The 25,200-nt window shown below is 44.8% G+C and overlaps 1 protein-coding gene across 1 annotated transcript in view; it reads right to left on the reverse strand.

Moving 5' to 3' along the window:
• TNPO1 (transportin 1) overlaps positions 1 to 25,200 on the reverse strand; it is a 134,531-nt gene that overhangs the window by 58,944 nt on the left and 50,387 nt on the right. Inside the window, exons 9-11 of the mRNA XM_026649141.2 lie at positions 16,699 to 16,817; positions 4,413 to 4,473; positions 3,788 to 3,956 (exon numbers count right to left, since the gene is read on the reverse strand). Of these exons, the coding sequence (XP_026504926.1) occupies positions 3,788 to 3,956; positions 4,413 to 4,473; positions 16,699 to 16,817 (349 nt within the window). The remainder of the gene's footprint in view (positions 1 to 3,787; positions 3,957 to 4,412; positions 4,474 to 16,698; positions 16,818 to 25,200) is intronic.

The raw sequence follows: 25,200 nt of genomic DNA on the forward strand, positions 1-25,200 counted from the left end.
TAAGCCTGCTCAGATACTAGGACAACAAGTTGCCGACCAACCTTTTCAAACCATTTAACTTTCTAATCTGCTATATATAGAATCAGCAATTCCGAGATTATGCAATCAGACAATTAGAGGAAACTTCACATATAGTACCAGCATATTTCCAGTTTAGGAATAATTATACGACTTTTCAGTCAGCTAAATATATATAAGGATAACTATTCCACTTACAGTAATGAATGCAACAAAATCAAAAAAGAAAAAAATCCAGATTAAACTGCTTTATAGAAATATACAAGCTAATATTTGGACTGTCTCTGGAAAAGATCAATCATGAGCCTGAATCTACTTTTGGATTCTGAAAGTGAAAGGAATTCCTGGAACATGGGTGTCAAATATATCACAACATAATGTGCAACAATTTTCTATTTGCATCTGGATTATTTTTCAACAAAATATTCTGTGTTTTTCTTAGAGACCCAATCACAGTCGCCAACTTTCACAGGGTAAATAAGCACCCCGACTTTCTTAATAAGCCAAAAATCAAGCTATCCCATTTCAAAACAAGGCCAAAACAAGCCAATCCCTAAAAACCCCAAAACTATGTGACTAGAGCCCCCTGGCGTGCAGTCTGGGACTGTGGTGGGCCCACTGTGCACCCTGACTCTCTCCCACCTTACCCCCACTTGCCAGGAGCTGAACAAAAAAAAAAAAAGGCAACATGCTACAAGCCAAAAAACAACTCACGCCAATTAAGCCAAAAACGAGCCCAATTTCTATGTTTTTTAACCCACAGGTTTGGCATGTCTGGCCCCAGTTACTAGGATCAATTTGTTACCTGATAATCTCAGCTTGCACTTGAAAGTTTCCAGCTTTCTGGGGTGGGGGGGGAACCCACACACAAAATCCTTGAAACAGAATTTTTCCAGCAGCAGGGAGGCAGAAGTGGGTATTCCTGCTTGTGACTCTCCATGGTGCATCCCAGAGGTGGCAGGTCATTTCTATCCCAGTGAATGGGGGACAGGGGAAGGCATCTCACTGATGGTGAGGGTAACAAATGCCACCTGCATGAGCTGCCAGAGCCAGCTCAGCAAGATGAAGCAGCACATGACACCAGCCAGCCTGGCCCAGGTCAGGGATCAGAGCCTGGCCCATACAAGAGGTTTTCAAACCATGGGCCATGCCCAAAAGGTGGGCCACAACAGTCCTAGCACCAAGCACTGTGTGTCCAGGTCAGTTTCCTCACATGGGCTGGGTAAGGGGAGGGCGGGAGAGCAGCTCCTGACACCTCACAGCACAGCCCATGTGGGGAAACCAACCTGGATGCACAGAGCGCCTGACATTGCCACTCACCACCCTGTCCCCAAACCCGCCGGGGGGGGGGGGGGGGAGAGGGGGGGAAGGGGGAGAGAGACAGAGGTACATTCAGGGGGGAGAGCAGTGACACCAGGCACTCTGTACACCCCATGTGGGCTGGGTAACAGCTGCCGCACCCTCCAGGCTCAGGTAGGTGTAAGTCCTTGGTGCCCACGAACCACTGGGTGCTGGTGGCCAGAGTGACCATGTAGGACAGCAAGGTGCACACAGCCAGAAGGAGCGGAGCTGTCCCCACTGTGCCAACTAGGGGCTGAGTGCATGGATGGGCCCCGCAGCAGTGGCACCCCCTCAGACACAGCCCCTCCCTGCACCCTGAGCTACCCCCCTGCCTGCACACAGCCCCTAGCAACCTGTCTTCTCCCTCCATCCTGAGCAACACCCCTCCCGGCACACAGACCCTAGCTATCCACTCTCTGCACCTTGAGCTGGCTGAAAGGTTGAAAACGGAAGGTATCAGGTTGACCCTCATTAACATATGTCCCCAGATGGAAAAACTGTGCAAGGAGAAGCAGGCACATCCATCCCATTAAGAATACTCCTGGTCTGTAAGTTATTTTATATTTTTATTTACAATGTGATTCTTTTCTAATTAGTAGAGAATAGGGTTGGGTCTTTACTTACACAGCACAATAGTTTAGATTTTACCCTAAAACTATTGAAAACACAATATAGTGTTCAAAGTTGGACAATATTTTGTTTTAAAATCAAACAGCACAACATGTTCTAACAATTTTGTTAACATTGTTGTGTTGCTTATTGTTCAGTTTTATACAAAACTGTTTTCCCTGTTTAAAAAAGTTGAGCAAAATGTGGTGTTCAAAGTATTGTTTTACTAAAACGGTTTCATTTCAAAGGTCTTGAAGCATTTGAGTGCATATTGCTAGAGATTTCTATTGCGAGGGGGGAGGCATAGCTCAGTGGTTTGAGCATTAGCCTGCTAAACCCAGGGTTGAGAGTTCAATCCTTGAGGGGGCCACTTAGGGATCTGGGGCAAAATCAGTACTTGGCCCTGCTAGTGAAGGCAGGGGGCTGGACTCAATGACCTATCAAGGTCTCTTCCAGTTCTAGGAGATAGGATATCTCCATTAATTTAATTACAATTGTTAACATTAAAATGAAACATACATTGTTTATTACAGCGTTCTAGTTTATATTTAGATAATAATTAAAATTAATAATTTCCCTCATGAAGTGTTAATAGTGGGCTGTGGTGCCTACTGCAGCTGCACAGGTTAAAAAAAAGTTTGCAAATCCCTGGCCCAGACCACTGATGCGGTTTTCTGACTGGTTGGCAGGGAGAGAGGAGTGGCACTGACATGCCAATTATGAGTCCCAGCCTCGCCCACAGTGGCCCCAAAAGTCTTGGGAGAGACACTGAAGTGCCGGCCTGCAAGGAGCTAAGACCAAGATCCATCCCCCCATCGGGACCAGCACCAATGCTGCTTGAAACATGAGCAAGGGTGTGAGGAAGCAGAGAGATCGGAATGGATCCCGGTCACAGCATCAGCTGGTGAGAAGCTGAGACATCTCCCCTGGCCCTACATGGCCGCTGTGGGGTGGGCTGGGGCTTCTAGTCGCTTCAGCACTGCCCCCTTTCCCCCCTGCCAGCCAGAGAAGAAGCAGTAAAACCAGTCTGGACTGGAGCTGGGGACCTGATCCCTGCCCTGGGACCAGGTCGGCTGACACCAAATGATTCATCTATTTGCGGAGCTGGTTCTTGCTGTTCATCCAGGTGGCTTTTGTTACCCTGTCCATCAGCAAGACATACACCCCCAGCCCATCCTCCACCCCAATTCCATGGGATAACTGGGCTGATCTCATCCTAACCACCCAGCACCTCAGAAGAGAGGCAGAAGTCCTGCTGATGGAAAAATTCACAGCTGTTTGGGAGGTGGGGGACTCTGCAGCATGCATATCCCCTCAACACACATTTACCCATGACACTACTGGAGAATTTAAAAATCTGTGCTTTTCTCAGGGCCTTAAATATAAAAGATTAAAGCACTAAAAAGTTACTTAATGCCCAGTCACATTCGGCAGATCAGCCATGGTTTGTGGTGTTGTAAGACTTTCTGGAACTTAAATTCCACTTGTTTTCCACTAAGTGAAGAGAAAGGTAAATCTGGAAAGTCTTCATTAATCTGAGCAGAAACAGCCAATAGATCCATTTGCCATACTGACCAATTGAGGTAAACATTCACATGTTTGTAACTAGTGTATTGAGCTACACAGCAGAGATTCTTTTTAAGCAACAGAAAGTGCCAAGCAATCGAAGGATTGCAGGAATGTGAACAGAGCTATCCCAAAATTAAAAATCTCAGCACTTCTGTTCAATGTACAAAAACACACAAGGAGTCAGAAAAGGAAGATTCTGAATTACATGAGCTGTAGATTTTACACTACCTAACACAGTTGTTTAACTTACTTAAATTCCAGTCAGAAATAGTATCATCATCATCAAGCTCATCATCATCGTCATCATCTTCCTCAATACCATCTTCTTCATGCTGCTGAGCCACTGTCCGTGAACGATGAAAACGAGGCCTTATGTCCTGTTCACTATCTGGAATAGCTTCATCTTCTTCAACATCCCCCTGTTAAAAGTGAAACATTAAGCATGCTCACAAGTTATTATACCATCAGATTATGAAACAGTACAGCCATCTTGACCAAGATACTATAAAAAGAGAACAAATATAGTGAGTAATATGTTCGGGAAAACTATGACAACTTCTTCAGATTCATAGCCACCTCAGGGCTGGCCAACTGACCAAAAGAGCCACTAATTATTCCTGCATTCTTGTCTAGCATTCTTCCAGAAAGATGAACGGAGAGGGAAGGAGGAAACAGAAAAGGTAGAGAAATCCTTTGTATAGTGCAGTAATAATTCTAATTCTGTGGTAGAATGGATTAATGAGAGCAACTTCTTAACTATATTCCATACTGTACAAGCTATTTCTGCTAGGTAGAATCTGCCCTAGCACAGTAATTTAGAAGTGAATAATCAAATGAATACATGCTTTGAGAAGTAAAGTGAAATTGTTGCTCACCTTCAGCAGAATAATATCTATTTCTGAGTACTTCATACCATTTACTAACACAGGTATCAACCTACAAAGAAAGGTTTTAATATGTATATGTTAAAAAATGCATAATTCAGACAACTGTCAATTTTCAATTTCCTGAGCCAAATTTTGTTTTTAGAAACTGGTTTATATCGATCAATAGGCTAAATTTTTCAAACCTACCCCTAAAGTTAAGCTCCTAAATAAAAAAAGTGGTCTGATTTTGAGAGGTACAGGCATCTGGCTTTGAAGTTTCTGACTTATAAAATTTTGACTCTATGTTACAAAATTTCTAATTTAAGTGAAGTTAATGGTATTGAATAATTGAGGAAAATCTAACAATTTAGTTTTAATCAGGTTATACGTTCGATAAAATCAGGTCTTAAGTGAAAGTTGGAACATTTTCAACATTATAAAATTAATGCTCCAGAGTGCTTCTGGGTACAGTCCAGGGACTCTCAAGCTCCCATCACATGCTGTACACATTGTTTCACCTAACCCTTCGGACAGATGGAAAAGTACTAAGGTGGCACCCACTTGTCCCAACCATCTTGCTGTCCCTACTCATATAACCACTCAACATGTTAGTCACTCCACTCCTCTGACTCTCCCACGGATCTTTCCAAAATGAAACCAAAACCACCACCTCACTAACCCAACCCACTGTACCCACCAAAAAAACATGAGCTTCACAATGAGAACATGGCTCTGCAGAGAGGGATAGTTTTAATGATCCTAGCTCAAGATTTGGGCCCAGCTTCACTACTGTTAAGAATATGACACAAAGATCCCTAATAGGCCTGGGGTGTGCATAACGTCACCTGCATTAGCCCTGCCTGGGACAGACTATAAAACCACCTACTAATCTATACTGGTCTCTTCCATTCCTCTTTCCTTATTAGTGCAGCTTTACTGCAATCCTAATCAAGTGTGAAACTGTTTCAGAACTATTGTCACAATTAATGGAAAGGTTACTTAACTTAGCTCGAGAACAGTGTCCCTGTAAGTGCTCTACTTCAAGATGTTTGCATCCCCATGCACTCTTGATCAGACATGTTCATCAGTACTGTCCACAGGTCTGCAACTGCACTCTAGGCACTCCTGCACCACTACAGTTCCTTCTCAACCGCAGACGTCCAGAGAGAAGACTGAGGCAGGAGGGCAGGTAGAGGAGCACCCATAAGGAGACACACATCTCAAAGCACTCCAGTTACTGTACAAGTAGTGTTCCTTTGAGTGCTCCACTTCAAGAGACTGTGGAGCAGCATCTCAATTACAGAGGATGGTGCTGAAGAGACAGATTCAGTATGGACAGTAGCTCAGCACCAACAAAAGCCTCATCAGCTCCAGAAGCAGGAATGATAGCACAGTGCTGGGAAAGCGTGCCTACCGAAGACTAGGTGGCTGCTTTGCATATATCTGAGACAGGTGTGCTTTTCAGTAGGGCTACAGAGGTAGACTGGGCCCTGGTGGAATAGGCAATCATCCTAGTTCAGGGGTGAATACCTGAAGCTTTAAAATAGGTTACGCTGGACTTCCAGTCTTTGGCAGAAATCAGATGCCCTTTCATTCATTTTGTAATCAGGACAAAAAAGCCTAGGAGTCGTCATATAGGATTTAGTCCTGTCAAGGTAAAGAGTTGAGAACTGTTCTTATGTCCCGTGTATGGGAGGCTCACTGCTCCTTTTGAAAAGTGAGGCTTGGGATAAATGCCAGCAGGTGAATTTCCTGATTAAGGTAGGAATTGAGGGTGTAGATATATAGTGTCACATTATTGAGATAGAATACTGTGTATGGTGGGTCAGCCATAAGAGTCATAGTTCCCCTACACTCCTGGCTGAGATGTCGGCTACCAAGAACGAGATATTGAGGGACAAATGAAGGAAGGAAAAGTTTCCTACAGGTTCAAATGTGGCTTTCCTCAGAGCATTGTGGACTAAGTTGTACATCCATATAACATACCTCAATTTGACAAGAGGAAAAAGGTTGAAAAAAAAACTTTAATAAATCTCATACAGACGTCTGGATCTGTTTGCTGAAATGTGTACAATTACATATAACCAACTGCCAATGTATCAGTGGAAACTTAGCAGTACTGTGGGGTGGAGTATATTTTTTCTGGCTATGCATGTTTCGTATTTCAGGCACTAGAATATGAAGAATTTGTATGTCCTCCACTTTTGGCCACTCTCAACCACTTTTGAATACATTTTGCTGCTCTTCTCTCAGAGAAAAACCCAAGCGGGCTTTGTGATGGGGTGGACTAGGTCCAGAGGCCCCCTGCTGGAGGCCTCGCAGCCCTGCCACATCCCACCCCAGAAAAGGGCAGTAGATAAACGACTGTGATGGCAGCTAGGTGAAAAAACAGTTACCTACCTTTCGTAACTGTTCTTCGAGATGTGCTACTCAGGTCCGTTCCATTTTAGGTGTGTGTGCACCCACGTGCACAGCCAGAGATTTTTGCCTTGGCGGTACATGTAGGGCCGGCTGTGGAGCCCTCTAGAGTGCCGCACTACATCAGGCGCTGCCGGCCCACGTCCTCTCAGTTCCTTCTTGCCGACAACTCCAACAAGAGGGGCAGGAGAGCGGGTAATACAGTGGACATGAGCAACATCTCGAAGAACAACAGTTACGAAAAGTAAGTAACCGTTTTTCTTCGAGTCCTTGCTCGTGTTGATTCCATTCTAGGTGACTCACAAGTAGTACCAATGGAGATAGGCTCGGAGTTCACTGTCATGCAGCTTGTAGCACAGCTCTGCCAAAGCCAGCATCATCTCAAGCCTGCTGGGTCAGCGCAAAGTGCAACGCGAACATATGAAGGGACAAGCAAGTGGTGGCCCGACAAATTTCTTGGATTGGCACCTGCGCCAAGAAGGCTGCCAAAGACGTCTGTGCTCTAGTAGAATGAGCCATCATGATTGCCAGCAGGGGCACCTTCACCACCTCGTAGCAATAGCGGATGCAGGCAGTGATCCAAGATGAGATTCTCTGGGCTGACACCGGGCAACCCTTCATCCGGTCTGCAACAGCAACGAACAATTGTGTTGACTTACAGAACGGCCGTGTTCTGTCAATGTAGACGGTCAATGCCCGTTTGATGTCCAGAGTACGCAACATGCACTCCTCATCTGATGCATGAGGCTTCGGACAGAGGACCGGTAAGTAAACGTCTTGGCCAGTGTGGAACTGGTAAATGACCTTGGACAGAAAAGCCGGGTGCGGACACAGCTGGACCGTGTCCTTGTAGAAGATCATATAAGGCAGCTCCGACATCAGCACCCTGATCTCCGACACCCACCAGGCCGAAGTTATAGCAACCAATAACTCCTTCCAGGAGAGAAGGCGGCAGCAGGAAGCTACGGGTTCGGAGGAGGGGCTTATGAGCTTCAAAAGCACAAGATTCAGGTCCCACCGGGGGGGGGGGGGGGGGGGACCAGGTCCTGGATGTGTGGGTACAGACATCCTAGACCTTTCAGGAACTGCACCGTCATGGGATGGGCAAAAATCCACCTGCTGAAATGGCTGCCAGGTGTACCTTGACCAAAGACAACGGCAAGCCCTGGAGCTTAAGATGCAAAAAATAGTCCAGGATGTCCTGCAGTGAGGCTTCCTCTGGACGAATGTGCTTGTCCGAGGCCCAACATGTGAAGTACTTCCACTTTGCCACGCAGGTAGCCCTGGTGGAAGGCTTCCTGCTACCCAGCAGGACCTGTTGGACCACAGCTAAGCACTCCCGCTCATCTGTACTTAGCCATGCTGTCAGGTGCAGCAATGCCAGGTTCGGGTGCAGCAGGTTGCCGTAGTTCTGGGACACCAGATCTGTCCGGAGAGGTAACTGCACGGGTCAGCCACCGAAAGACTCAGCAGCATGCTGAACCAGTGCTGTCGAAGCCACACCGGGGCTATGAGGATGACAGACGCTTTGTCTTGCTTTGCCTTTAGCAGGACCATGTGGATACGTGGTACCAGCGGAAAGGCATACATCAGCGTTCCTGACCACGGAATCAGAAAGGCGTCCGACAGGGATCCCTTGTCTCTGCCGTGCAGGGAACAGAATACGTGGCACTTCTTCCACCTGGACACAAACAGGTCCACTTCGGGAGTCCCCCACCTTCGGAAGATCAGGCTGACCACCTCCGGACGGAGGGACCATTCGTGGCAAAATGAGAAGGTCCGGATGAGGTGATCTGCCAGGACATTCTTGGTTCCGGGTAGGTGGGTGGCTACCAGATGGATGGAATGCCACATGCAAAAATCCCAGAGGCTGAGCGTCTCCCGACATAGGGCCGACAACCTGGCGCCGCCCTGCCTGCTGATGTAATACATTGTGGCCATATTGTCCATGAGGACCTGCAACGCCTTGCCTTTCAGGTGGGGCAAGAACGCCTGACAGGCCAGGTGCAACGCCTTGAGCGCCCTGACGTTGATAAGAAGGGCTAGATCATGCTGCAGCCAGCGGCCCTGGGTGTTGAGCTTGCCCAGGTGCGCACCCCAGTCCAGGTCCGACATGTCCGAGACCACGGTGAGCGATGGTAACGGGGACACAAAGGGAACTCCCTGCAGCACTGACTTGGGGGTCTAGCCACCAATCCATGGCTCGGTAGTGTGACCAGTCAGTCCAGGGGGTGCCTGCTGGGAACATAGACCATTGCCAACATGTCTGCAGGAGTTGCGGATGAAGCCAGGCGTGACTGACCACGTACATGCATGCTGCCATGTGGCCCATCAGCTGCAGCCATGTGTGAGCCATGGTGATCGGATGCCTCATGTGGGCAATGAGATCTGACAGGGCCTGAAAGCGTGCTTCCAGAAGAAAGGCCCTGGCTCGCATGGAGTCGAGAACCACTCCGATTAATGCTGGTCCAGTGCATAGAGTTTATGTGGACTTTTCTATGTTTATTAACAAGCCCAGGTCGCTGCAGCTTTAGCACACCTGATCGAGGCTTCTTTGCACCTGCTCCGGAGACCTGCCCTTGATGATCCAGTCGTCGAGATACAGAAAGATCTGGGATCCCTCTTCCCCCCACCCTGATGTCTGAGGTAAGGCGCTACTGGCACCATGCATTTTGTGAACACCCTAGGGGCCGAGGACAGGCCAAAGGGTAGTGCCATGAACTGGAAGTGGCACCTGGCCACTATGAAACGCAGGAAATGTCTGTGTCCTGGGAATATGGAGACATGGAAGTAAGCGTCCTTTAAGTCAAGAGCAGCATACCAGTCCCGTGGATCCAGAGAGGGGATAATGGAGGTCAGAATCCTCTGCCTTCCATGACTGAGGAACTGCTTCCACAGTCCCCAATTGCAGTAGCTTGTCGACCTCCTGAACCAGGAGATGCTCGTGAGAGGGGTCCCAGAAGAGGGACAGGAAAGCAGGGGGGCAGGAAGGAGGGGTATCCACAAACTGCAGGGTATAGCCTTGAGCTACTATGTCCTGGACCCAGTGGTCCAACATGGTAACCTGTGACCAGGCCAAGCGGTATGGAGAAAGACAGTTGAGGAAAGGATGAGCAGGATCCAGCCAGATGACTGGAGCGTTGCTCTCGAGCACACCCTCAAAACCATCGCTTTGGGCCCCCTGGGTGCTTAGTGGGCCCGGGCTGGGCTGGCGAGCAAGAGGAAGAAGGGCGGCGACGGCTAAACCCAGTGTCCCTTCTCCTTGTAGATCCCTGCTGGGCTTGCGAAGGCCTCGATGGCGACAGAGGCCAAAAAAGCTTTCTGGCATACTGCGAAGTATGCGTGCCCAATGAGCAAAGGGTAGCCTTAGTGTCCTTCAACCTGTGTAGCCTGGTGTCCATTTGATCAGAGAAGAACCCAACTCCGTCAAAGGGGAGGTCCTGAACCTCCTGGGAGAGGCCCGCCGTCTGGAGCCAGGAGCTGCGTTGCATGACTACAGCCAATGTGACCACTCTCGCTGTCAAGTGCCATGCCATTTGCAGGGAACATCTGGCTGCCATGGTACCTTCCTCTACCAGGGTGCCAAACTCCTGAGCCTGACCCCAAGGAAAAGAATCCTGGAACTTTTGAAGAGTGTCCCAAAGATTAAAATTATATCAGCCCAACAAGGCCTAATGATTCGCCACCTGGAATTGGAGGCTAGCTGGTGAGTAAGTTTTCCTGCCAAGTAGAGCTTTTTGGCTTCTTTATTCTTGGGAGCAGAGGCAGTGGGGACCTGCTTGTCTGTTTCATTGGCCACAAACACAACCAGCGAGCCCAGGTGTGGGTGAGTATAAAGGTACTTGAAACTTTTGGCCAGCACAAAGTATTTTTTCTCGGCCCATTTTGAGGTGGGCGGGATGGAGGACAGCACTTCTTAGCTCTCTTTTTCAGTGACAGCGAACTGTGTCTGGAAGAGGCCGGTGCCGGCGGCGCACTGCGCACGGAGGCCGAGGCGCTCGGTGCGGCCTGCATAGAAGGGTCAGAAGTAGGGCGGAGGGCGGACTCCATCAGGAGAACCCTGAGACAAATATCCTTCTCTTTTTGGGTGCAGGGCCAAAAGTTCTTGAAGATCTGGCAACGCTCCTTCATGCGTGACTCCCCCAAGCACTTAAGGCAGCACTTATGGGGGTCACTCACACGCATAGGCCTGCTGGAGTCCAAGCACGGCTTAAACCCAGGAGCCTGGAGCATGCCCTGCTCTGGTACAAAGTCCCCACTGGGACCCTAACTATTAACACACACACTTAACTATTTAACACTATCAAGAATGTACAAGAGGCCCGAAGGCACGAAGTCCAAGGGAAGAAAACCACTAGCTCTCGTCAAGCATGAGAGGCGCTCCAACTTGACACCACGGCCGTTAAGAAGGAACTAAGAGGGCATGGGCCGGCAGCGCCTGATATACCGTGGCATTTTAGAGGATGCCACAGCTGGCCCTACAGGTACCACTAAGGCAAAAATCTGACGGCTGCGCACATGGGCGCGCGCACATCTAGAATGGAATCGACATGAGCAGGCACTCAAAGAAGAACCTTAATTGAGCTCAACAATAATCCTGTGGTTTTTAAAATTTATCAAGTGTGTCAGGCAGGACTTAAGAGGAGGTAGAGATTAGTGGCTGCACCACTTCAGCAGGTACAGTTCTCCTTTCCATGGGTTTTCTAACATTATGCAGTACTGTTTGTACCTCCAGGAAGCAGTTTTGTTCTGTACCAGAGAGCCATTTAACAGCCAAGTCTTGAGATGAAGCACAGATAGGTTAAGTTGGGTGATGGATCCTGACTCCTGTGTGAAGAGATCCACTGCCAGTCAACACATACAAATCAGCTCTGGGAACCACACCTGTTTCAGCCATGATGGTGCTATGAGAATGGTTACTAATTTCTCCTGTTTCTATTTGTTTGGGAGCTTGAGCAACAAAGGCTTCAGGGGATAAAGCATACGTAATACACGAGGCCAAGAGATGACCAGGGCATTTCCTGTCAAGTTGCAGCCATGCCCTCCCCTTGAACATTGCATCAGATAGTGCGCTAAAGAGATCCATCTTCGAATGACCCCAGGAAAGACATATCCTTTGGAATACTTTGTTGTTCAGCTCCCACTAGTTGAGGCAAGAGTCCACCACTGTGTTTTGAAATCCTGGCAGATAAACCAATGGGATCGGTATGTGGTGTGATAACACCAATTCCTTGATCTTACGGATTCAGTGCATAAATCTGGGATCTCGCACCTCCTTGTCGATATAATGCTGGACAACAGAGCAGCAATATATTATTCTGACTGGGTGGCCCCTAATGTAGGGTAGGAAGTACCAGCAAGCATGAACTGTTCATCTGCCCTGTGCTGTTAGGCTGCAGCACACTTTCAGAAATTATCAGGATAGCATCTGTAGTGATGATCCTTGTGAGAAGAGGCTACAAGAACAGAACTCTCATGCATACCTTTGGAAGATCCTGCCACCACTTTAGAGAATTGAGACTCTTCGAGATACGGACACCTACTTGGATGGACTGTGTTTATTGGGGGTGTAGACAGGTTCTCAAGCAGGCTTAGAGACACTGAGAATGTATTCTTGCCAAGGGTGCCATCAACACATATGCTGCCATATGGCTCAGAAGTTGCAGGCAAGCCCTTGCTGTGGTTTGAAGACTATTGTATTCTGAAACAAAGCTGGACGTTGTGGCAAACCTGTACATGGGAAGTATGCACTGGCAGTGAGGCAGTCCAAAGTGGCTCCAATGAAATCTATACATTGAGTGAGTGAGTGCAGACTTTTCCACATTGAGGCAGAGCCAAAGGAGCAGAACATGAGATAGGGCCTTGCTGGTTGCCGTCAGTACCTTGAGAAATGAGCAACTTTCAGGTCAATCGTCCAGGCAGGAAAAGACTATTATTCCCATCTGATGAAGATGGGCTGCAACAGCCGAGAGGACTTTGGTAAAGACCTTGGAGCAGTGGAGAGGCCAAAGAGTAGGGCGTGATACTGATAGCAGTCCTTACCCACCCCAAAATATAAAAAGTGCCTGTGAAAAGGGTACATGGCTATATGAAAAATAGCATCCTGAAGGTCAAGGGAGACAAACCAATCTCTTGGGTGAAAGAGGGATTTATCACTGCTAGGGTTACCATTTTAATCATTGACAGTGGATGAAGGTGTTCAGAGTTCTGAAGGCCAGAATTGGTCTCCATCCTCTGTTTCTCTCATGGATGAGGAAGTATCGGAAATAGAACCCTTTCTCAACAAAGTCCAATGGAACAGGTTTGATCACCCCCAGTGTCAGGAGGGATTGTAGCTCCTGCCTCAATTAGTCCATCGAGGTGGGGCATAAGGGAAGGGGGCAGGATCCCAAGGATCTCCTTGCCGGGTTTGCCGAGTTTATATCCTCCAAGGCGTTTCTTTCTCAGGGTGCTCCTTGAGGGATGGAGACCAACAGGAAGCAAGTTAATACCAAGTGATATTCCCTGCTCGTTCCCCTGTGCAATATAGGCTCAGGTTCTTCCAGGATCCAAAGATCCTTGTGGAAAAGGAGCCTGGATGGTACTAGGGACTCAAGATAATCTTCAGGAGTTAGAATGCTGGGTGGTCCTGGAAATGGAACCAAAGCACAATCTGTGTGCCTTCATTGCTGCCCGCAGAAGATGTGGCTGATGACTTTCTGCTTAACCTTAAGAGTCCTTGTGCTTTGGAAACATTGGGTCTGGTACTAACTTAGGTGCTGCTGTAGCTTAACAGATGGCTTCTAGGTATGTGGGGTGGCTTTCTAGCTAGTGCCAGGGTTTTGGTACCAGAGGAGATAGGAGCTCAGCAATACCCTTGTTGGTACATGGGGCCTCTCACAATCCAAACCAAAAGGGTGACTTTTCCCTCTCTCTTATCCCATCCTAGGAAATGGAAACTCTTTTTTTGATGATCTGGACAGTTCTGAGGAGTCCCCAGGGTCTTTGCTTACCGCAGCGGCAGTGACAGCTGCTAAGGCTCTCTGCACAACCAAATCTGATATACAGGATGGGACTTGGACCCCACAGCTCTCAAGGAGATGTTCCATCAACAGGCATTTTAACCTGTCTTCCCTTCATTTTTTTAGATCTACTTTTAAATCCTAAGCAGCTTTTACATTTGGAAGATGCAAGTCTCTCCCACAAACAGAGGCCACTCGAGTGTTCATCATTGAGGGGAAGAGACCTGTCAGACCTGCCATAGGGTTTGGAGCCCGATGTCTTGGGCATAACCCATTACTCGAGGCTGCAGATTGCAGCCTGAGAAAAAACAAAGGCCCTGATCAGGCAAGGAAAAAGTGGGGGAACCCACCCCCCAAAAAGCACAAATTGTGTTAAATAACAGAAAAATAAAATAAGAGCAAAAGAGATAGCAAGCTGCATGGCTAGGGACAACACAACATGCCATCTCAGGCCACAGGCCATTAAGGAGGAACTAGAGTAGTGGTGGGTCTGTCCCACCCCACCCCACATACCCTCATATCAGAGCACAAGGATATCTAGGGCATAGGACCAGCTCGGCGGATACTACTGAGGCAAATCTTCAATCGGGCGCACACAGATCCTGAAGTGGAGCACCCACAGTGACACGACTTGAAGAACTTTATGAATGCTTATTTGACAAAAATTTCCTTTTAAGTGTATGGATATGACTTCTCTCTAGTAAGTTTCTTCAAGTAAGTTGTAAAATCAAACCAACTAGACAGCAACTCAATCCATAAAATAGTACATGCTAGATCTGACTATTGTTGAAGTCAATGTGAATTGAATGTGCATCAATGGGAGAATCAGTCCCTATATATGTTTTGTGACTGAAAATGAATGCCGGCCTTAATATACAGGCTGCCTATTAGCACACCATCTTCACAACAAATTAAAATTGTGCTGCTAATAGCTTCCCCTACCCAAATAAATCCAAATCAGTTTAACAGAGAAAAATACATAAACCAATTGGTGTTTAGGTATGTATCAGCATTTCTTGAGCATCATTACCATGGTATATTGGTGATGAGTACCTGAAGCTATATAGTAAGTAATCTTACAGAAAAATAAAAAGGCTTTGAGGAGCGAAGGTGGGAAAGGGTGCTAGACACCACAGCAATTGGTTCATTTCACTGACACAGAATTAGCGGAGTTTTCACATAGTTTTCTAGGCTTGTCTAAGGAAATAGTACACCAACCTTGCCCACTGTTTAACTTTTTATTATAGCTCTAGGATTTTCAAATACTGATAGAATTATTTTCTCAAAGTTTCCCCCTATAAAGAGGGCTAACTGCTGAACAAAATGCTGAAGTGCACAACATTGCAAGGAAGACCCAAATGTTAAAAGTAAATTTGTAGTTAAAAACTTCGTATTCACTGTTTACAGCTACTGAATGTATTATCTTAATCAATCCTACATTTGCATTGCAACTTTAAAGTCAGTATTAACCATCAACACTTTAAGATGTACTCAAAAACATAGAAGTGATGTGAAGACAAGAAAAACAAAAGTACTTCAAAATGCAATAGTTAAACCAATGTTCTTTAGCAGATTAGATAAAACTTGAGTTAAACAGAACTCTTATTTAAAAGATTTTTAAAACAGACCTTAACATTTAAAAAAAGCCAGTTCACATACACATTGCTAGTTTGTTTAGTAATTTAGGAATATAGAGTGGGAAGAAAGTAAAGTAGATGTTTTGGACTTGTTTCTTATTAGTTTCCTAATACTTAGCCAAATGTCTTCTTTTTTTTTTAAAACAAATTTTCTGTCTACTAAGAATTCTCACATTTAAAGTGCTCATCTATAATGAAAAAAGGCAAGCCTCACTAATCAGTGTGAGAACAACCCCCCCCTCACATCCCCCCAAAAAAGTGACAGGAAGACAGTTGATGCAATATTTGCAGCCTAGACCAAGCTTCCTTTATATGGAATTTCCAAAATTAAAAGTAAATAAATAAATTTTAAAAAGCTTTAGCCAGGCTATACTCCATCAGGATTTGTGCTCTGAAGTCACTTAGATGTTCTTGAAAATCCCATTCTCAGGTGTCCAAAATACAGGTTTAGAAGCCTAACTTTTTGAAAATTTTAGCCCTGTGTGTATAAAAATTTCACAACTACTTTATTAATATATTGGAAGTGTAAATATTTCACTATTAACACTGAAAGAATTTTATTTTGAAGTGACTAGTTTCATTCCACTAGGAAAAAAGTTTAATAAAGTTACAATTTTAGTCCCTGATCATGCAACATTTATGCATATGCTTCACTCTAAGGAAATCAGTGGGACTTCATGTGAATATTATATACTGCTGAAGCAATTGCCAGATCAGAACCTTAAATTTCAGTATTTTGTTTTTCACCTGTGTTTTGTGAGATTCTAAGAAGATACCCTACCAGCTGTGGCATTTTAAAATTTATAAATGAACTAAGTTATAATTTTTTTTTTTATAAAGAAAAAGCAAACACTAAAGTTGAAATAAAAATTGTAAGTAGCTTTTGCAGAGCCTCAATCTGATTTACACTTTTTTTTTTATATAAACTCAAGTGTTTTAAAATCAACACACCCTGTTCTTTGTACAGAGGCATGTCCAATCATGTGGACATTTATTTGCCCAACTATGTCCATTTCTACATACAAAACAGCTGTCAATACTTGAATTCATCATTTGTAGACTACACAAAAACACAAGCAACTAGAACCACCAGATGATATCTGGAATTTCTCTTAAGAACTTTGTAAACTATTTTACAGGACAGATTTAAGTCAGAATTCAAGAATGAGAGGACTAATTTACAATCCTTAGTTTCTCAGTAGAATATGCTTCACTCTGCTTGTTTGAAAGTTAACTTACTTAGTAAGATGCCGACATAACACATCTTTACAAATTGGCTGCTCAGCCAAAGTCAGCCAAAACTCACACGCCTCCAAAGCCACATTTTCATCTTGGTCCTGGGTCCTCTGAAGCATGTACTACACAATATGGAGAGAAATCATTACTTTATTCGCTTAGGTTCCTTTGGACACTTAAAATTCTATCAAAGTTAAATTACTACATGTGTTAGTAGTTTACAACTGCAGTCTGCCATTACGAATGATCAAATTTTTTTTTTTTAAAGGTGCTTTTGGATAGTATAAACAGCTGCAACAGACTGCCACTTTGACTGTAGCCTGTACTTAAAAATCTTAAGCCATGTACAGTGTTAAGTCCTTCACTTGTCAGTCATCTTCCAATGCTTGCTAAACCTGAGGCTTGAGCAAAACATTTCGGATTTTTAACAGCTCGATCTCCCACCCCATGGGGGGCGGGGGGGGGGGAACAAATCTCTCCTCCACCAGCAACTGGAAGGTGCAGCTCCATGAATAAAACATGCAGGTGTTTTCATATTACTTTTAGTACCTTAAAATCCCTACTTCCTTTCATAATCTTAACTAAGAAGCATGAAATACTTTTAAAATAGTATGATCAAATCCCATAATCAACACATGTATGTAACAGAGTGAATACAGTAAAGATAAATAGTGGAAATGATAATCTTATTGCCAGCAAGAGCTTCGAAAGACCATGTCTCAAATCAATGAGGGTCCTATAAAACTTAATACCCCATAATCATTGCTTTAAGCCAAAACACACCACTTCTTGCATACTGTTCATACCATTGCTATACCACTTGTAATGCAGAAGTGCTATGTTCATTCAAACCTCTCCCTCAAGACTCCTTTAAGTTCTACAATCTTTGCATCCTTTCATGCTGGTCCTTATACATGAAACCATGTTCCAATTTAGAAAAAACAAGAAAATCCACTTGTTTACCATACCATATACCTGGAATAAGGCCTTTAAAAAAAAATTCCTCCAATTGCTTCAGCATGCCACAGTCCACCTCCAACACATGAGCAGAAGGGAGTACATCACGAGCATCCTGTGCATTCCACAGCTACAGAACTTGCCATGGATGTTATGCTCTTTCCACTGAACTGCGCTCCAGAATCTGAGCTTTCATTAAAACAAATCTGTTTCTAGCCCTTCAGTTGCAATGATAACCTTCAAAATGTGAATGCTGAGTAAACCAATGCCATTCTCTGCCTTGGTCTACACACAATTTGAAACTACAGCTCTAAGATGATGCGAACAGTCAGGGATCTGAATACAACTGCAGTTATGTAATTTGGATTTTTTTCCAAAAGGAAAAGGCATCTGCTGATTTGCCATAGCCAGGTACCTGAGATTTTGTTTTCATTCTCCTTGCCACTGTCTCTTGCTCTCCAGTTTTCTCCACAAGTGGGAGTTACTTGGATCACAGTACATGCTCCCTACACTTAGCTACGTGGCAGTTGGTTAGGGAACCAGAGCTTGAGTCCAGTTTGGAGCCAAGGAAAGGAGAGAATTAGCTGACCAGCTACATAGCCTAAAGAACATCTCAAGAACTAAGGCCTGGGGAGTGAATCGGACTCTGTGGAGAACATAACAAAAACCCTCAGAGAAAATTACCAAGGTTATATCAACAAGTATTTTCAAATGCAAGACACAGCTGTGCGCCCGTGCGCACGCACTGTAAAGGAATGGGAATGAAGACTATTTCATAGCAATAGAATAAATTGGTGTTGCAGCAGCCGTATTGGCCCTACTGTGCTATGAGATACATGAAGGCATTACACACCACCACTTGCAACTGAGGCCAGCAAGAAAACTGTTTCACATAAGTAATAGTGTACTCAGAACAAGACTTAGGACTCATGTCAAGAACTTTCTTGGCAGCCAGACCACAATTATAGAACCCTCTACCTGAAGGGATCATGATGGTCACATATTTTATAGCTTTCGGATGCAAATGCAAGTTTGATTTTTATGTTGCCGCTGTCTATTATCAATAAGCACCCTACATAAAGTCATCTCACTGTTCACAATTCTGCAAAGTCACATTTTCTCCTTTGAGCATTGCCCATGTGTGGATCCACACATTTGGATAAACGTTATCTACTACTACTTAGTGTGGAGGCACTTTGAAATTATCTTCAGTGAGATAGTATGACCTTTTGTTTCAGCAAATATGGTCATAGAAAGGAGACGAGAGCACCTGAAAGATATAGTCCCATAAAGGTATAGGTCAAGGTCTGAAAACATCCAAAGAATTCAGCTTCTTCACGTAGCAGCACTTGATGCCAGGAGAGAAGACTGGTACTGTGATGGATTGGGTCGAGGTAGTTTCAGAATTCCACTTAGGGTGGGTGTGGTTTCCTCTCACACATCCTTCCACATGGACAATGTGAAGGCAGCCAGATCATAAGAGTTTCGAGCTCATTGACTTCTATGCTGAGGTAATGGCCACAAGAAAAGTAAAGTAGTGTACTGCACATTCCAACAGCAATCCCAAGAGAAGCTCCACAGGCTCTAGAAGGATGACATCAAAGCCCCACATGGAAGACAGGTCCCTGGCTGCAGAGTGAGTAAAAGTAGGCCGTTGAAGGAATTTTGATGTCACAGGGGTGTCAGAAGACCAGAGTACAACTGTATTGGAGTGTGACAGATACTGTGGCAAGATGAACCTTAAGGGAGTTAAATGCTAATGCCATGTGATTCATGAGCATGATAGTCCAAGGCCTTCAGTATCAGGACCTCCATTGGGTCAATACTATTCTAGGTTACCCACATGGAGAAGTTTTGTCATTCTGAGATGTACATCTTCCTGGTGGAAGGTTTCCTGCTTTGTATACAAATTTTCTGAACTTGTAGGGAGCAGTCTACATCAGTGTTGCTCAGTCAGCAAATACCCAAGCAGTCAGGTGCAACAAGTGTGGCTCTTGGTACAGTATCTGACAGAGGTTTGAGATTTTATCTGTGTTGGCCAGAAAATATATTGAAGGCCTCTTGAACATTTGTAACAGGTCCAACAGCCAAAACTGTCTCAGCCAGTATGGGGCTATCATGATCAAATTCTTGTTCCATCTGATCTTGGATAATATTCTGGGGATCAAGGAAACTGGAGGGAAAGCATATCAAAGTCATCAAGACCACTGAAGGAGGAAGATGTCTGGTAGAGATCCATACTTATTGTCCTCTGTGGTGACTAAGTCTATGGTGGGAGTCCCACTTCCATGAGTACTGGGTCTAGGATGGACTTCAACAGTGACCATTTGTGGGTGGTTACCACATTTCTGCTCAGGAAGCCTGCTAGGTTATATAGTTGAATCCTGGGAGATGGGGAGCACCAATGGGGTCACCCCACATTGATGGCACCATTCCCAGAACTTGACTTTCAGAAAGAGGATGATCAAGCACTTGGCCAAAAAAAATGTCCACCAGGAATTGCAGTGTGGAGTTCTGAAAGAAGAGGCAAGAATGATGAATACACATGAATGTCCCAAAGGTGAGGGCCAAGTCATCCTGAGTTCACATTCCCTGATTCTGAGGGTGTCACAATCAGATCCTAATATGTCTGTAACAAGGGTCATCCCCAGGGAAGGGGCTGAGAACTCTGCCCCTCTTTCTCAAGTTTACTAGGTCTAGCAACCAACTGAGCTACTGTAGAATTTGAAGTGGGACTGTGATGCACATGCCTGGATGAGGAGCATATGGAGCCTCAGCCACAGTTGTAAGGTCCAATAAGGAAATGTGGCAAGCATACACATGTACCACCTGTAGGTAGTTTACCGCTAACGGAAGAGATCAGAACCTGTCCTCTGGCAGGCAGGCTCTTGTCTATCTGGAATCAAAACTCCTATAAAAGAGAGAGAGAGAGAGAGAGAGAGAGTGTGTGTTTAAAGAATTGTCACTCTGAAGCTTATGTCTGTTGAGTCAGTGTGAAGCATTGGAAACAGCTACAAGCATGGTTGAGAGCTCTTCTTGTTCAGAAGGATCACCAGGTTCAATTACTGGATTTGTGGTCAGTTACTGCACAGTTTTCACATTCTTAGTTATTTTGACTTTACGAATTACAGCCATGTGGTGTCGTTATGGTAAGGGTATGCCATGCCAAGAGTCCTAAACCATTGTAATAGAGTTAACTCAACCAATAACCTTTGCTCTACAGCTAAACTGCATGCAACAATCTCATTTGGTTGTAAGAGAACTGCACAGATGGTGGAATACTTGGTCCAACTGCCCTATATATGCTACAGCATGGGCTTTCAGCTACTGGTTTATTACAGTTCACAAGGAAAGGCTCTTTGTCTAATGCTGGTATCTGCCAGTCATCCAGCTATGGGTAGACAGATGTCCTGTTTCCTTAAATGCACTACCACTATTGCCAGCCAGAATATTTTAGGAGCCATTAAAAGTCCAAAGGGCAGAGCCCTGTACTGGTAATGGTTGGGCCCCATTATGAATTGCAGATACTTTCTGTGGGCTCAGTGAATGGCTGAATATGTGAAAATATACATCCTGCAAATGGAAAGCTGAGAGCCAGTCTTGAGCTTGGAGAAAGAGGAAATGTTAATTGTTTCATGTTGAGGATGGCATGTATTTGTTCAGTCTCATCAGGTCTAGGATAGGACAAAGACCACCCCACTTCCCTTCTTCAGAAGGGAGAAATGTCAAAAAAAGCAGCCTCTTCCCCAGTACTCCTGAGGAAGACAAAGCAAAGCAACAAGACATCCACATTTTGTAATAGGCTCTCTTGAGAAGGGTCCCTGAAGAGGGACAGGGAAGGGGGTAAAGTAGAACTGGGTGGGTCAGCCCTGGGCGATCACTGAACACTCAAATACCTCATGTCAAGGAAAACCACACCCAGTGGAATGGAAGAAACGGCTTTCAAAGGTGGCGTTCTCAAGACTGGGTCTGATGTGGTTTTTCAAAGTCTTGTCAAATCTCCTGTCATGTCAAAGGAGCAGTGGGTGTTGCTGAGGAAGAGGAAGGCTGGCAACACTGTTGTATCTTAGGTGCTTTTTTGATGTGATACTCCATTTGTCCGGGATGATAAGACTGTACACCATCTCAGGTGTGGCTGGGGACAGAAAAAGTGTGACTCTCTAGACACCACAAGGTAGCTTTGCAGTCCATCAGTGAGTGCAAAGCAGTCTGTCCGCTTACTTAACAGCTGAGCCCCCAGGAAAAGTCCTCAATTGTGGTCTGCAACTCTCAGAATACCCAATACTTGGAGCCACAATGTTCTGCACATTATGGCCTCTGCGGTGACAGATTTGGCCATGGTTTCAGGTAACCATTGCCCACCAATTGGCCTCTCTTTATTATGTCCTTATGCGCCTCTCTGCTTTCACGAGGAAGGTCATCACCCTGACCCATGTTAGAAAGGCAAACTCAGCCAACATGGCCTGGCAATAAGCCACACACAGCTGTACAGAAACTGAGAAGTACAACTTCCTTCTAAATAGAGGCATCTGGGGTCTGTTGTCTTTTGGGACACTTCTGTTCCATCTAAATTTTTCTTCAATGGCCAATATGACTAAGGAGCCTGGGTTGGAGTAAGTGCAGAAGTACTCAAACTCCAAAAGGAGGTAACTCGCAACTATTTAAGACTCATTTCACAATTGGTGATCATAGAGACTGGCATCTGCTACAGGGCTTTAGCTGGGTTAATGGGGAGGACGATCCTGGCTAGACTAGAAGCTGACAGGACGTTGAACAGTTTATGGGATTTCTGAGATGACAATGCTTGATTTCCAGAGTCTCGACAATCCACATCAGGAGCTCCTGGAACACCTAACATTGTCTGCTGCCAGTACCTATGCAAAGGATATAGCTTCATGCGGCAATAACTAGGAAAGATTGTTAGGCTGCAAGATAGGATGCAGATGTTGCTCAGCCCCTGAATCATCTACTTGATAGTCTGGTGTGGCCGGTCTGGCCAGGAATGCCACTGGGGACAAAGCCCTCTCTCTTCCTTGAGGACCACCTGCTTCTTGAGGTTTATGAAGGCAGATCCTAATATCCCTAAGAGGGCCCTGGCAGCATACTGTATAGTACAGATGACTCAGGTTGTTGCCTGGACCAATACCAGTCTTGATGGGCCGATGTGAGTTTCTAGGAGAACCCCACAGGGGCCCCAGTGGCACTGATCAGACCTCAAATAAGCATCTCTGCTTGATAACAGGGAGAAAGTACACCATGACGACGGTGTGTAGACTTCCTCTTGGGGGCATCATCAACGTATATGGCATTTTCAGTACAGTAGACGCTCATCAGTAGCAACATATCAGTGCTCTTCTGTTATGTTGCTCCTAAGGGGCTGTTATTATGGGGGTATCATCTGACCAAAGGCAGCCTGCTTTTTCTGATATGTACTGTAGCTGTTTTATGTAACTATGTATGTTTACAGTTGCTACAGTATTACATTAGTAAACTGTACGTTTTAAACATGTGTTCTATTTTGCATTTGTAGCCTACTACCATAGTGTATCAAGAAAGCGGTATTAAGTTAATGTTATAAAAATAAGTTTTATTTTTATGTTTAAGAACAAATATCAGCCATGACAACACAATCTCTTGCTCTTACTTGTAAACATTTTTTGAACTCAGACTTAACTAATACTTCGTACGCACTGTAAGTCGTCCTGGATAAGGGCATCTGCTAAGCAAATAAATAACCTAAATTAAAGTATTACAGTATTATACTTCCACATCAAAAAGCGTATTCTATTTATAGAGTATCAACTTCTAAATTAAGAATGGATAAAACAGACTCACTGTGTGTGAGAAAGAATTCTTTTAATTTGCTCTGCTTCTCAGTCACAATTTTGTTTTGAAGATGGGATTCAATATTCCAGAGAGATCTGTAGACCCTTCCTATGGAAAGTGCTGAAGTGTTCAAAGCCTTCAACAGCTTGGAGTTTGTCGGAGGTGGAACTTCATCAAAATCATCCTCACCCTCTTGATTACGATATGTTTCGACAACACAAGCCCGTTTCTCTGGCCTTGCAAAAGCTGCAGCATTCAGCAAATCCTCATTCACAGCCACAGCATCTATCAAGTCCTCTTTTTTCCCCATGTTGGCTGGAAGTGGAACATCATTCAGGGGGTCGTCAAACTCTTCAATAGCCTCATTGTGCACACCTTCCACTGGCACAACTAATTTGCCTTTCCTGAAACAGCTGGAAATTTTTGTCAGCTTTACATCTTGCCATGCCTCAGCAACACGAACAGTAAATTTACAGTTTTCAGGATTGTCTGAATATCTGCACTGGAATCCACATCAAGAGCAACAATAAATCACACTTGAGCTATAGAGGTTTAATCAAAGATGTAGTGTTGGGATAAGAATTTGAGCTGAATGTTTGAGAGAACCAATGGTGTTTGTGAAGCAAGTATCCAGAAAGAGGCATATCTTACAGCTCTGCAAGTGAAGCGAACAATCCCACCTTTTTTAGCTAGTTGATGAAAACCTGTCATCCAGGCATTTGCTGAACTGACATAACTGAGGAGTAGTTTACTGAAATCTTTCGGAAAGCATGTGGGTTGTTTTGACTTCCTGATCATGAACAGCAGGCATTTGTCGCTACCATCTACGTTGGCACAGATGTAGAGTTATCCTGTCCTTTGAAGCTCGCTCTCTCTCCTTCTAGCTCTTCAGTTTTTTTCCTACTTGTCCTGTCACAGAGCCTTTTCAGGTAAAATCCTTTTTGTCAGCATTGTAGATATCAGCCAGGGGAAATTTTTCAAGAACGGGAGGACTTTTTCGCACTGCCACTGCTCAGCTGCTGGTTTGTCTGCCGACTTTTTTTTTTTTTTTTTTTTGCACACGCTAGGCTCTTTTCTGTGAGAGACATTGAAGAGTTTCTTCCATCTGGTAAACCAACTGTCACTTGCCTTAAAATCATTCAATCCAAGTGAAGCAGCAAGCTGAAGGTTTTTTTCCTTGATTGCGGGTCCAGCAAGCAGTGCTCCCTGTGCCCTCTTCTCCTTGAGCCACATAAAGAGAGCCTGGTCAACATCAGGGGCTTTTCCTTCAGACCCATGCTTACGTCAGCTATTCGACTGTCCGTCTCCGTACTTAGCCAAAAGCTTCGACATTCTGCAAACAACTGATTTGAGCAACTCCCACTTGACTGGGACTTGGTTTTGAGTAGTCCCTGAAATTTGATAGTCTGGGATAATCTGTACTTTTTCTTTCATCAAGAGACTTCTTGGCATTTTGTCTGTTTTTGCCACACACACACAAAATGATGCTAATGAGAGGATTATGTGATGTCACAAAATGACAGGTTTCAGAGTAGCAGCCGTGTTAGTCTGTATCCACAAAAAACAGAAGTACTTGTGGCACCTTAGAGACTAACAAATTTATTTGAGCATAAGCTTTCGTGGGCTACAGCCCACTTCATCAGATGCATAGAATGGAACATATACATATACACATTATATATATATATATATATATATATATATATATATATATATATATAT

This window comes from Terrapene carolina, unplaced genomic scaffold, assembly GCF_002925995.2.
Source record: "Terrapene carolina triunguis isolate 2854851 unplaced genomic scaffold, T_m_triunguis-2.0 Scaffold69, whole genome shotgun sequence".
Taxonomy (NCBI): Eukaryota; Metazoa; Chordata; order Testudines; family Emydidae; genus Terrapene; species Terrapene triunguis.